General features: G+C 36.8%; 1 protein-coding gene across 17 annotated transcripts in view; it reads left to right on the forward strand.

Annotated features, from left to right (window-relative positions):
* The window catches only part of LOC139964457 (tensin-1-like), a 196,613-nt gene that overhangs the window by 129,111 nt on the left and 54,691 nt on the right, over positions 1-12,811 (forward strand). For 14 of the 17 annotated variants that reach the window (XM_071966024.1, XM_071966026.1, XM_071966041.1 and 11 more), the window contains 3 exons: positions 3,871-3,909; positions 10,784-10,825; positions 11,699-11,766. In XM_071966024.1, the coding sequence (XP_071822125.1) occupies positions 3,871-3,909; positions 10,784-10,825; positions 11,699-11,766 (149 nt within the window). Of the gene's footprint in view, positions 1-3,870; positions 3,910-6,403; positions 6,721-6,788; positions 6,926-10,783; positions 10,826-11,698; positions 11,767-12,811 lie in introns of those variants that run through there. The other 3 variants (XM_071966040.1, XM_071966038.1, XM_071966039.1) reach the window with 3 other exon arrangements.

Below are 12,811 nucleotides of genomic sequence, written 5' to 3' on the forward strand. Positions count from 1 at the left end.
GCTGGATAGCGCTATGTATAGCCTGAACAACTCAGAGTCTGCTGTTAAAATTTACCTTGTGTTACACAAAGACCACGGAACCACCGCTCAAGTACATGGCGGCTTAAGGAGTTTTGAAAACATATCTAATTTTTAAGAAATTTCACCGGAAATTAAGGAAGAAATTTATCTGTATACAAACGCTGTTTTTGTTGTGATTACCGTATAGGTACTGTGCGGAGGGTGGGTTTTGATGCAATCTGCTATGGCAGAGCTGACGTCACGTATTGTACTGTTCAAATCATATTTGAAATGTCTATCCATAACGATTAAAAAATCGTTTCTCTGTCAAACGCAACATTAGCGTTCTCATACTTTGACAACATGTTTGGAAAATTATTTACTATTTTTGGTTCCTTGCTTTAGCAAAAGGAACCTATGCAGTCAGGTTGGCGTGTGTGTGTATGTATGTATGTGTGTGTGTGTGTGTGTCTGTGACACTTGCTTGGGTACGCTCTATCTCAATAAGGGAATGTTGGATTGAGGCCAAACTTGGACTATAGATCCGCCATATGGAGAAGGTGTGCCCTATTGTTTCTGGTGCCCACAAAGGTCACCAAAGGTCAGTTATGGTCCAAAAACCGAAAATATTAAAACTGCAATAACTCCCAGTGCCAATGTGTGACAAGATTGATATTTTGGGACAAGTTGTGAACTGGTTAGGGGAGCATTTTCAAACTTAACGGTCATGTGATCCGAGGTCACCAAAGGTCAATTAATGATAAAAAACTAGTATTTTTGCGATAACTTGAGAACGAAATTTCCGTTAGGGTTGGGAGTTGCTTCAATGTTATTCAATTGTCGACCCGCATCTGGGTGACCCTTGACCTCAATTTGACCTCTGGTGACCTTTACGTGTTTTGGGGGATTTTTACAGTTTTGATGCTATTTTCAGATGTCAAAGGTACCTTCTGATCATAAATGTCAATGGGTTGACCCCGTGTGACCTTTATGTGCGAAGTTATATGGGGTCAAAGTTTTTCGGTCAGAGTTAGGATGGTTGTACAGACTTGTTGTTTTGTTTTTTGGAATCAGGAGATTAAACTACATCTGAAACCAAGGTCAAAAGGTCAAAGGTCACATTAGAAAAAATGTGCTTATTTTGGGAGGAAACGAGCAAAAAAGGAAATGTTTGGTTTTGATGCTAGATTTGGATATCAAAGGTACCTTCCGATCAAAAATGTCAATTGGTTGACACCCGTGTGACCTTCGTGTGCGAAGTTATACGAGGTCAAAGTTAATTTTCAGACATTTAATGCAACAACTCCCAGTTCCAAGGTGTGACATGGTTGATATTTTTGGACAAGTTGCAAATGGTATAGGGGAATATTTTCAAACTTAACGGTCATGTGATCCGAGGTCACCAAAGGTCAATTAATGTTAAAAAACTAGTATTTTTGGGGCAGAAAATGGGCAAAGAAAAAATGTTTGAATTTGTATAGTTTGATGCTCAAATTTAGGTCTCATCAATCAAAAATGTCAATAAGTTGACCCAAGGTGACCTTTGTATGTTAAGTTATATGAGGTCAAAGTTAATTTTCAGACATTTAGTGTAATAACTCCCAGTGCCAAGGTGTTACACAGTTGATATTTTGAGACAAGTTGCAAATGGAATAGGGGAATATTTTCAAACTTAAGGGTCATGTGATCCGAGGTCACCAAAGGTCAATTAATGATAAAAAACTAGAATTTTAGTGGTAACTTGAGAACAAATTGTCCGTTAGGGTTGGGAGTTGCTTCAATGTAATCCAATTGTCGACCCGCATCTGGATGACCCTTGACCTCAATTTGACCTCTGGTGACCTTTTTCGTGTTTTGTGGATTTTTACAGTTTCGATGCTATTTTCAGATGTTAAAGGTACCTTCTGATCATAAATGTCAATAGGTTGACCCCCATGTGACCTTCGTGTGCGAAGTTATATGAGGTCAAAGTTAATTTTCAGACATTTAATGCAATAACTCCCAGTTTCAAGTTGTGACAAGGTTGATATTTTTGGAGTAGTTGCAAATGGTATAGGGGAATATTTTCAAACTTAACGGTCATGTGATACAAGGTCACCAAAGGTCAATTAATGATAAAAAACTAGTATTTTTGCGATAACTTGAGAACAAATTGTCCGTTAGGGTTGGGAGTTGCTTCAATGTAATCCAATTGTTGACCCGCATCTGGGTGACCCTTGACCTCAATTTGACCTCTGGTGACCTTTTTCGTGTTTTGTGGATTTTTACAGTTTCGATGCTATTTTCAGATGTTAAAGGTACCTTCTGATCATAAATGTTAATGGGTTGACCCCCGTCTGACCTTCGTGTGCGAAGTTATATGAGGTCAAAGTTAATTTTCAGACATTTAGTGTAATAACTCCCAGTGCCAAGGTGTTACACAGTTGATATTTTGAGACAAGTTGCAAATGGTATAGGGGAATATTTTCAAACTTAACGGTCATGTGGTCCAACGTCACCAAAGGTCAGCTAATGTTAAAAAAGTAGTATTTTGGGGGCAGAAAATGGGCAATGAAAAAATGTTTGAATTTTTACAGTCATGCTCTATTTAGGTCTCACCGATCAAAAATGTCAATTGGTTGACCTTCAGGTGACCTTTGTGTGTGAAGTTATGTATACAAGTTCAAAGTGAATTTTTTTTAATTCAATGCAATTCAATCGCAATGCCAAGGTGTGACATGGTTGATATTTTGGGACAAGTTGTGAACGGGGTGGTGGAACATTTTGAAACTTAAAGGTCATGTCATCTGAGGTCACCAATGTTATCATATCTGTTGACACGCTTGTAGGTCTCTTATATTTCTTACATTTTCGACGCCATATTTAGATCTCAAAAGTGCCTTTTGATCCAAAATCCGATCACATTTTGTGATCACAAAAGTGTTGGCTATAGTGTTGGTTACTTTATGGGAACATGTAGGACCACAATTACTTGGACTATTTGAGCCCAATCTTGCTTGATAATATTATGTGTATTGTCATATACCCCAAGCAAGGAACCACAGTGCCCTTGGGTTCTTGTTTAAGGTAACTTCTTCGTGCCACCAGACAATCCTTTTAATGACTAAGATTGAGAGGAAAAGAACTGTTTTGGTATCTTTCCGTTGGTAAAAGAAATAAAGGTTATTTATTAATGTTTTTTTATTTTTTAATAATATGGTAACCAGTTGTAATCGTGTCACATGTCATTCATGTTTAGTTTATCACCCTAACAACAAGTCATTAGATTGTCGCAGAAAGCTGTTCCAACATTTTCTAATTAACAGTGAGTTTCAGACATGATTGTAAGCCTTTAACAACTTTATTTGAAAGCAGTTTTAAAGATATAGTAGCTATCACAAAAGTGTTCATGATTGGTTGATGGCCGCGCCACTTGAAAAAACTCGACAAGTATCTCTGTTTTGATCCTCAATATCGTTACTGGGATTCTGTAATTTCATCCAGACATAATCTACTATTTGCTGCCTCTCAGCTTATTTTCCCCTTCAAATGTTTATCTACAGTTGTGACAAATTCAATCAGAATGTTGTGGAAGATGAGTGTCTTATAGATAAGATAGAATGACTAATTATAACTGGCACCACTCAGAGTAAAAACATACTCAGTTAATTGGTAATGGCTCCAAGCCAAACTTGCATGTAACCTTGTCCTGGGGGCACCCGACTTTGCCAAAATATGAGAAAAAGTGTGAAAAAGGGAAGAAAATGGGAAGGAGAGCAACTTTCAGAGGGATGTACATGGTAGGGTAATGTGGCATTTTAAATGTAGTCACGAAAAATGAACTCTGTAATAATTTTTTTTAATTTTCAACTATTTTCTTTCTCTCTGCAGGTTTTAACAGCATGTGTTTCACCTGAAAAATATCCTATGGTAAGTAGACTTCACACATTACGAGTGGGAGTGGGAATAGCAAAGAATGAAAGGTTAGGAGGGGGGGTTGGTGGGTGGGGACTGGGGAGGGAGGGTGGGTGGGTGGGGAGGGGAAATAGAGGGCTTAGATACAGGGGCATATTGAAACTAACACTAGATATTATTTGTGAGAAGCAAATCTATTAAATATCCTGATTCAGGTCATCAGTTTAGCTCACAAATATGCTAGATAGTCAAATACTGGTCACCCACACTCTGATCCACATGGATATGAATATTCATGATTCAACCAGTCTGTACCTGCACCCCTTTTGGTAAAATAGCCCCCCCCCCTAATTCATTCTTCAATTTTGTATCGAACAACACTTCAATATCTGGGAATAATTCTGAGTGTCAGAATCATTTGTACGTAGGGTAGCTTCCACTGTACCTTTGAAACTTGCAACAATCCTTAGCAAGTCCAGAATATAATGCTGTACAGTAGTTCTGATGACCCTGAAAAGCACCCTAGTAATATCAGGAGACAGGAGGTGCTGTGTGTGAATGGATGACGCAGAACTGCATTGTTTACTAACGTTGAAGCAAGATTGAATTTGTTAAAACAAAGTTGGTTCCAAAGAGGCAATAAGTCTATTTATTTGTGAAAAGAAGATTGGCTTGGTTGTATAGTTATACATTCTCGAAATGAATATCCCCAAAGCTGCAAAATAGTTTAAAACAAGTTTATTGTTAAACATACGGGAACATTTACAGGTACAGTAACTTGACAAGCCCTAGCAGGCTTCTTCCACATATGTAAAAATAACTGCCTGATTTTTATGATTATTATATATGGCATGTCATAGAAGGCTCAAGAATTTACAGTTTGTTATTGTGACACTGACATTGGACATGGGTATTTCATGCCTGCATTGGTTGTAGGCTATTGGTCAGTCTGTCCCTGAGAATATAATGGTAAATATATATTTTTGTGAGTTCTTGAGGTGAGGTGATATACTGGTACAGTAGGAATTTATTAGGTGTGGTAGGTACAGTACTTGATGCGAAAGAGTTAAAAACAGCCTGGGTGATCGACTCAATCTCAAAGCAGCATTTTTGCATTTTGTCAACAATTTCAGGAGACATACAGGATAATACTAGAATTTAGTTATTGCTCCAAATGAGATATTGCAGTTGATATTCAAACTAGGTAACTTGTCATCGGTTTGTGAATGTTTATGAGTGGATATCAAGGAATCAATTGGCAATCCATCAGCCACACACCAACCCATTCTTCAAAATTAAAGTAACACATATATGCAAAAGCAAACTTGCAAATTTTCAAAATGTTCTATTTTATTTCATGATTTGAAATTGAAATTTGATAACTTTAAACAGCTTCGGAATTTTAGTATAAACTTGAGATCGAGGATATATAAAATTCAAGTTTGGGTTTGAAGAGAAAGCTGGTTACTTTTGAATATATTTGCCATCAGTCCTTTGAAGTATTTTCTAATAATCTACCTGCTCTCAGATTGGGGATACCCAATTGGTTTGAATGATTCTATTAATCTTGCTCTGATTGCAAATGGGTATAGAAATAAGGACATTATTTAGATGTAACTTACTGGATTATGTTTGCACAGAGGATTGGCCACTATTTGATTGTCTTCTTTTTGTTTGAGGTGGGGGGGGGGGGAGGGGAGGGCTTAATTTATACCAAACAAAGAAAAATTAAATGTTGGATTTAACAAGGAGCTCTCTGCTCTCCACAGTGTTGGATATCACTACTGTATGCAATGACAATGCAGGAGGGGAAGCACTCTTCCTTGATAATTTGTTACCGGCAGTGCCCCTCACCAACTCCCCCGCAATATCTTAACAATATCTTAAATGTATGCCTGCACTTGTGTGTTCAGTTTGTAGGTCACAGCAATTCATTGGTGTACCCCCCCCCCCCCCCCCCTTCATCCTAGAGTCCACTATCCTCCCCACCAAAGAAAACACTTGATTAATGCCACTGCTGCATCTTATCCAGACCTTGGAATTTTATTGACCTCATTCATCAAACCTATGCTTGAAATGAAGGAAAGACCTCTTAACCATCCCTAATGAAAACTGAAAACCATTTTAATTTTGAATTGGGTCGGTCAGGGACGGGGGTGGGGGTGGGAGGGACCTAAAAACTACATGATCTCATCTACCCTTGGTGATATCTGATGCTCTGTGTGTACTTTGCTCTTGACTGTTACAAGGGGAGCAACATAGAATTGCTCAGTTATTCAGCCTACTGTACTGTACTGTAGCTGCTAGTCATGTGGCACTACTGTATGACACCAGCTCAAATCTTCAAGAAACATTCAACTATAAAATATCCTCCCAGAGATTGAGTGTCAGAACTTTTGACTTTGAACTTTCAAATGTAAACTGATCTATCAGGTTGCTGGCATATTGAATCTCACAACACTGAACATACACAGTAAGGCAAACACCAGCTTTTATTTGACCTGATAAGCTCAGTGCATTTGAGGACTGGATCAACAAAGATCTTGGAAATGATAAAGATTTGCATGGTGTAGAGAAGTGACATTGGGCTCTTCATGAGTTTTATCATATATACAAAGTACTATGTGAATCAGGATGCTGTTATATCAGGCTGGGAATTGTGCTTGGTGTTGACAGTGGGAGGCCCAGTGTATGATACAGCAATATTATAAACCTTTATCTGATACTTTCGTTTGGATTAATGTGGATATTAAACGATTTATGTAAGTTATTATGAACCTTTAACAGATGCTTCGCTTGGATTAATGTGGACATACAACGATTTATGTAAGTTATTATGAACGTTTAACAGTTGTTTCGCTTGGATTAATGTGAACATCAAACAATTTTTGTAAGTCCTCTTCAGTGTGTATTCTTTCACAGTAAATCTTATCGCAAGATTTAGTAATTTAATGGAAGATTATGGGCATTCTCTTGCAATCTTTACAACCTAAGGATTTTGTGGTTTCCAGAGCTTGACACTATACTGAAGGTATTAAACATTTCCTTTTGTGGAAGTATTTGTATTTCCATTTTTACATCTCTTCAGGATGCCTGTGCATACATTTATCATTGAATAAAGTCAGTGATATTGATTCAGACAGTCAACAGTATTTGAACGAGGTGAAAGGGCGATTTTTTGCCAAAGAGTGAATTTGTTTACAGATTTTTGCAGGCTGTTTCCGTTTCTCTTGACAGTGGTTGTGCTCGCGTGAATTTTAGATGGTGATATTGATATGAAATGAGTGTAGTAGTCATTTTGGGACTTTCAAGTTACTCTTCCTGTTGTTTCATTTAAATTTATGATAGGTCTTGTTTTAAAGTTAACTTTGATTGCATCAAAGTTTTTCTAAAGCAGAATGAACTAATTGATGAAGATAAAACCCTGAAATTAAGACTAAAGAGAAGGCATCCACGATGACGATGATGATTGATGAATTTAAATTATTCAATTAAAGGTTACAGTAAAGATAGCTATTGATGCATGTAGCAAGGATTTGTTTATTACCATACTGCTGAGTAGTTCTATTGTTTGAGTACTGTAGGCAACTTTAATTTCAAGTGGACATATTAAAGACAACAAAAGAGGAAGGAAAAATAGGGGCTTTTACATGCCATTATATATGCAAATATGTTGGCAAACTATCAAGTATAAAATCATTCAAATATTAAAGTCAAATTATAAGTACTATAAGTATCAATAAGTATTAATTTTAAGGACAACGTCTCACAGTCTTAGCTACGGAGTTTGATCAACTGAATCTTGTTTTGGGTAAAATACTGTGTAGGTTTGGTATAAATGCTAATCTTATGCAAAAGAAGTACTTGAAAACTATACAGGAGATGATGAAGATGAAAAGGAATTATCAAGCCTATCCACCACTAGAGGCAGTTTTATGCAGTCATTAAAATATTGTCACCCTCTCAGTATCCCAGTATCGGTAACCATTAATATTCCTCCACCCTTAACAACATTCAAGTGCCGTATACATTAACTGATTATCACATGTACATTTACTGTATATATTAAATGTACACTAAACCACACATATATCTAGTTAAATCTTGGTAAGGCCTCTTGTTAATTCTCACCATGTATCTTGAGCTGGTACCAAAGGATCAAGAAGATATTTGCTCATTATTCATCAAACTCCTATATTGCTTATTATTTATGAGCAGCCTTTCCAGTGTCAAATTAATTTAATTGGTAAATCTTTCTGTGATTATTTAATGGTTGTATGGTATAATGGGTACTTTTTTCTAGGCCGGCCTTCACAATAACAAAGCACTTTATACTTGTTATACCGCAAGTGTCATGTCACAATTGTAGCCTTCCAGGAACCAGGAAGCAATCACTGTTGATTTGGTTTATACCAATGCTGCTGACTTAAACTTCTGGAATTTAATGCTTTTGTTATTAACCTTGAACGTTAATTTACCTTTTACATTTTGCCCTATTAAAGTTCCTTCTCTCATGATGATAAATATGCATTGTGTAAGAAATGACTTGGACGTGATTTGATAATTTGTGTTTGGTTGGACATATCAAGATATTTAAGTTTAATCTGATATGGCTGGCCAAAGTGTTACACAAATGCAACATTGTAGCAGCTATCATACTGTAGTTAGCAGTTTTTGTATAGCCTTTAGCTACTGTATGTAAACAGTACCTTATGTTATGATAAACAAATAGATGTCATAAAACATCAATGTCAGTGCTATGTGCAAATTTAAACTCTCTTTCCCCTGTATTCCCCTCTACCATACGGTCCAAGGCCCATTTTGTATAGATTCAAAAGTCTTTCTGTTGCCCCCTTGTCCATCAGAGAAAAGAAAGAAAGAAAAATAAGTAAAGTAAAAGTAAAATGAAATATAAATAACAATACCGGACTGCTTGAGGTAAGGATTGCAACAAATTCAAGCATATATTTCTACACAAGACTTGTGAAATTCATCGAGCTCATTTGGCTGAAGAAGTGACATTTTCTCATCCTTAGGCTAGGATATTTTGTCTCTGATGAATAAGATGTTGAAACTATTTGATCAGTCATTTCATGGAAAATCAATGGTATTTTCTTAGAGCTAAACTCCCTACAAATAAGGATTTGAACATGGTGAACAATTGTGGCAGAGGCCCAAGGACTTGAAAGTTTAGACTCTGTTGGTTGTCATGCAAGAATTGTTTGAGAATATAAGTATACAACAGGGCTATGACTCATTCCCATGTTATCTCAAAGCACTGTCACTATGCCATATCTCTGAAAGAATGTTCAACATCAGCACATGGTTGTTAACAGGTTAAAGCAGGGCTGATGTTTAGCTTTGGCCCTTCTGGAGGAAGATGAATGTGTTATTTGCCAAATTGTGGTTAGGATTAAGATATGGGTAATTAATCACTATTAAGACTTGTTTGAGACACTCCCTGTTTGACAGTTTGTATTATAAACTTGTATCCTGAGTGACAGCCACTATCAATGGTAGCCGACCACAGGAATGAGGATACACCAAAACTCAAATGTAGATTTCTTTTCTTTTCTTGTATACAATGGAATTATATTATCCTGAATGATGTAATGTGACAACATTGTATTGTTCAACAAGGAGATGCTTTTTACCAGTGATTGACATTATTTATATCCATAAAATGTTTCACAGCTCACTTATGATGATAATTGCTGTATCATAGGATAATTAATCTTATATCAATGGTCTTCCAAGTTGGCTGATCACAAACAACCCATCCAAGAGATGGAAAAACCATTTAAACCAAAAGGAATGAAGCTTGATGAGGTATTTTGGTGACATCACAGTTGTAAAGTCTATACTTTACAGTATATACTATATACTTATTAAGCTAACCAGTTAGTTTAAAATTCCCCATATATTAAGCAAAGCATACATTAAACTTGATCCCATTAAGCATTTCATTGTAAGATTACTGTACATGATGTGCACTGTTTGTGTATAGTGTTTGAGTTAGCACTCAGTAGGGTCCAATGTCCAGTAAATTAGACAGTTGTGAGTTGTGACGACATCTGTCGGTTTGTTCAGCCTTTCCTCGATCACTGTGAATTGTTGATTGAGTGTGTTTTAAGTATGTACTATGGTTATTCCAAACAACGATTTACAACTCTGGTATTGTAACGGATGGAAGCTTCATTTATGTGAATCAAATTTCTTTAATTTTTTTAAAAACTTTTGTGACTCTTTATACCATTGTGACCAAACCATACATGTTCACATTCAACTACAGTAAGTTGAAATGTAGGCCTAACTGGCGTACTGTTCTGAAGACTGTCCATTATCTACAGTTTTTGGTTAACATCATTACCTTTACTGCTAATTAGATAGTCATTAAATGTTTAATATTTTTCAGGAAAAAAAAAGGTGAAATTAACAACATTTTGGTAAATGTTCAGAAAAGACTATAAGTAACATGCTAATTAGCTACATCACCACTCTGTTACTCCTTCCCATCCCTTTTCCTACCCTATCCCCTCCACATGATTCAGTAACTGAGATCGGCTGGTGTAATTATTTGTTTGTGAATGTGTTGGTCATTAAGCTGGTCCAACTAGCTGTTAAAACAAGTTGTTCTTAGAAATTTAGGGAATTAAGTATTAATCCAAAGAATTACATAAATGTACAAAAAGAAAGTGATGAACACCATGAAAAAAGATATTAGCATTGTTGTTGTGACATTTTGATTTACTTCGCTCCTCGCTTACCTGTCTCCTCACAACCTTAGCACCTCATTCTACCGTGTCTTGAGGATAATCTTTTTCAAGTCGAATGAATTGAATCATAAATTTAACAACCATTTTTTTCTCTGGTTTTCTTTTGATTACAGATACGGAATGAAGAAATCAAGCAGAATACTTTAAATCACAGGGTGAGTATTATTGAACTCAGTCAGCTTGATATTTGGTTAAATTTGCCCATAATTAATGTACTTTTTTGTTTGTTTACACAATATTAATTATTTGATAAGGCCTAATCTACTGAGAATGGTCAATATCCCCCGAAAATAACACCAGGATATGCTTCAATCAGTGACTATACTGTAGCTTCTCCACCAGTGTCTTTCCTCCTTTCTCGAGGTGAAATTTGAATTGGTTTTGGCAAATACTATTCCTTTAGCTCAATTTACATGCAGTACAGAAACAGAATTTTGTGGGAATAAACAAACAAAAAGGTCCATAAAAAGTCAGGGTTTATTAAGTTTTGTTTACCAAAGGAATGGCTTATGTAGTCCCTAGAGAAACTATTGGAACATTAATTATGAGCATGCTGTCTTGTTAATGCCATAACCTAAAAATAAAAGCCATGTTTTATGACTTAAGGTCAAAGTAAATTGCAGAAATGTAGTATAACTGGTACCATACAGTATATAGTATTCTTGGCAATAAAATATTCCCAACAGTATATTTGTTGTGCAGAATATGATGGCTCATAATATACTTTCATATGTTTAGTCTGAGCAGATAGTATAAATACTAGTCACACATCATTGGCATCAATAAAATCCTGGACCCACTCAACTGTTATACTCTCCACAGATCTTTGCAATTCTGCATTCTTTTCCCTCTTTTTATTATACTGGTCCCTTTTTTTTTTGTATCCTCAAATGACCAAACAGAGCAAAGTGATAAAAACGTAGCCCTGGGAAATTATTATGAGACCCGACATTTAAAATGATTATGGAATGAGTAAGATGAAGCAATATTGTATTACAAAGCAATTTTTCATCATTTTATTTGAATAGAACGCTGAAGACAAAAGAAAACACAAAATGATGTCACCTGGTGTGGAAGTGAAAACGACTACCATACGGTGAGTAACATTTCATACACCATACAGTAGTTCCAATTCAGGGCTGAGGGCTTTATGGTTACTGAACCACACGAACAGAACAAGAAACTGCAAGTTTTTAATCCTAGTATCTCTCCTATTATAGGATTAAACTGATCCAGGAATATGTTCTGTTTTAGTGTGTAGATAAACATGTTTGAGTCAGCATCAGAAATCTGCAGGTATAAGTAGTAGGGTAGGTAAGTGGGAGGGGGGGGGGTGGCTGATGGAAGATTGGACACTGAAATTCTGAATGGGAGATAGGAGGGGGCTGCAAATCCAAGCTTGACTTTACAGTAGCTATTTCACTTATTCAGTATGTATATTTACTTCCTATGTAAGGTGTAGGTAGCAAGCCACAGTTAGCAAGTGACGGTTAGCAAGCCACGGTTAGCCGGCCACGGCTAGCAAGCCACGGTTAGCAAGCCACGGTTAGCAAGCCACGGTTAGCTAGTAATCGAATGGCCCTGGGCAGTGGCAGAGCTAGGGGTATTGGTCGGGGGGGGCGAGCGTGGTCTGTAGGGGCGCTTAGGGCACTATGTAAGTGGAGCGCCACCACAGGTTGGCGTGGAGCGTACAGGTACAGAAATTTTTTGAGTAAAGATACTACCTAGATCGCCGGAAATGACCCTTTCCAGGCCTTGCTAATTTGCAGATAAACGAAAAATAAATAGGTGTCTCATCGATGAGAGTAGATGAGAGCGCAATAAAAAAGTCAATAATCGCAAATAAGTAAAAAGTGGTAAAAAGCTGAAAAGGGCGCCAGCAGTCCATTTGAGTCCGTCAGGGGGGGGGGAGGCATCCGCCCCTCTGACTGTATGGACGCTCCGCCACTGCTCTCACATATTCACACAATACACGACACAAAAAAATTGTATTAAACCGTTTCTGTTTGCTAACACATACTCATTGCTCGAAATGCTCCTTCCCAATCCCTCAGAACTGGACCCAAGTTTTCATTTTAATTATTTCATTTTATTTAAATTCTGTAAAATCTACCAACAAATAAGCATCAGCACTGAAGGAG

Source organism: Apostichopus japonicus, chromosome 23, assembly GCF_037975245.1.
Source record: "Apostichopus japonicus isolate 1M-3 chromosome 23, ASM3797524v1, whole genome shotgun sequence".
In the NCBI taxonomy this organism is placed as follows: domain Eukaryota; kingdom Metazoa; phylum Echinodermata; class Holothuroidea; order Aspidochirotida; family Stichopodidae; genus Apostichopus; species Apostichopus japonicus.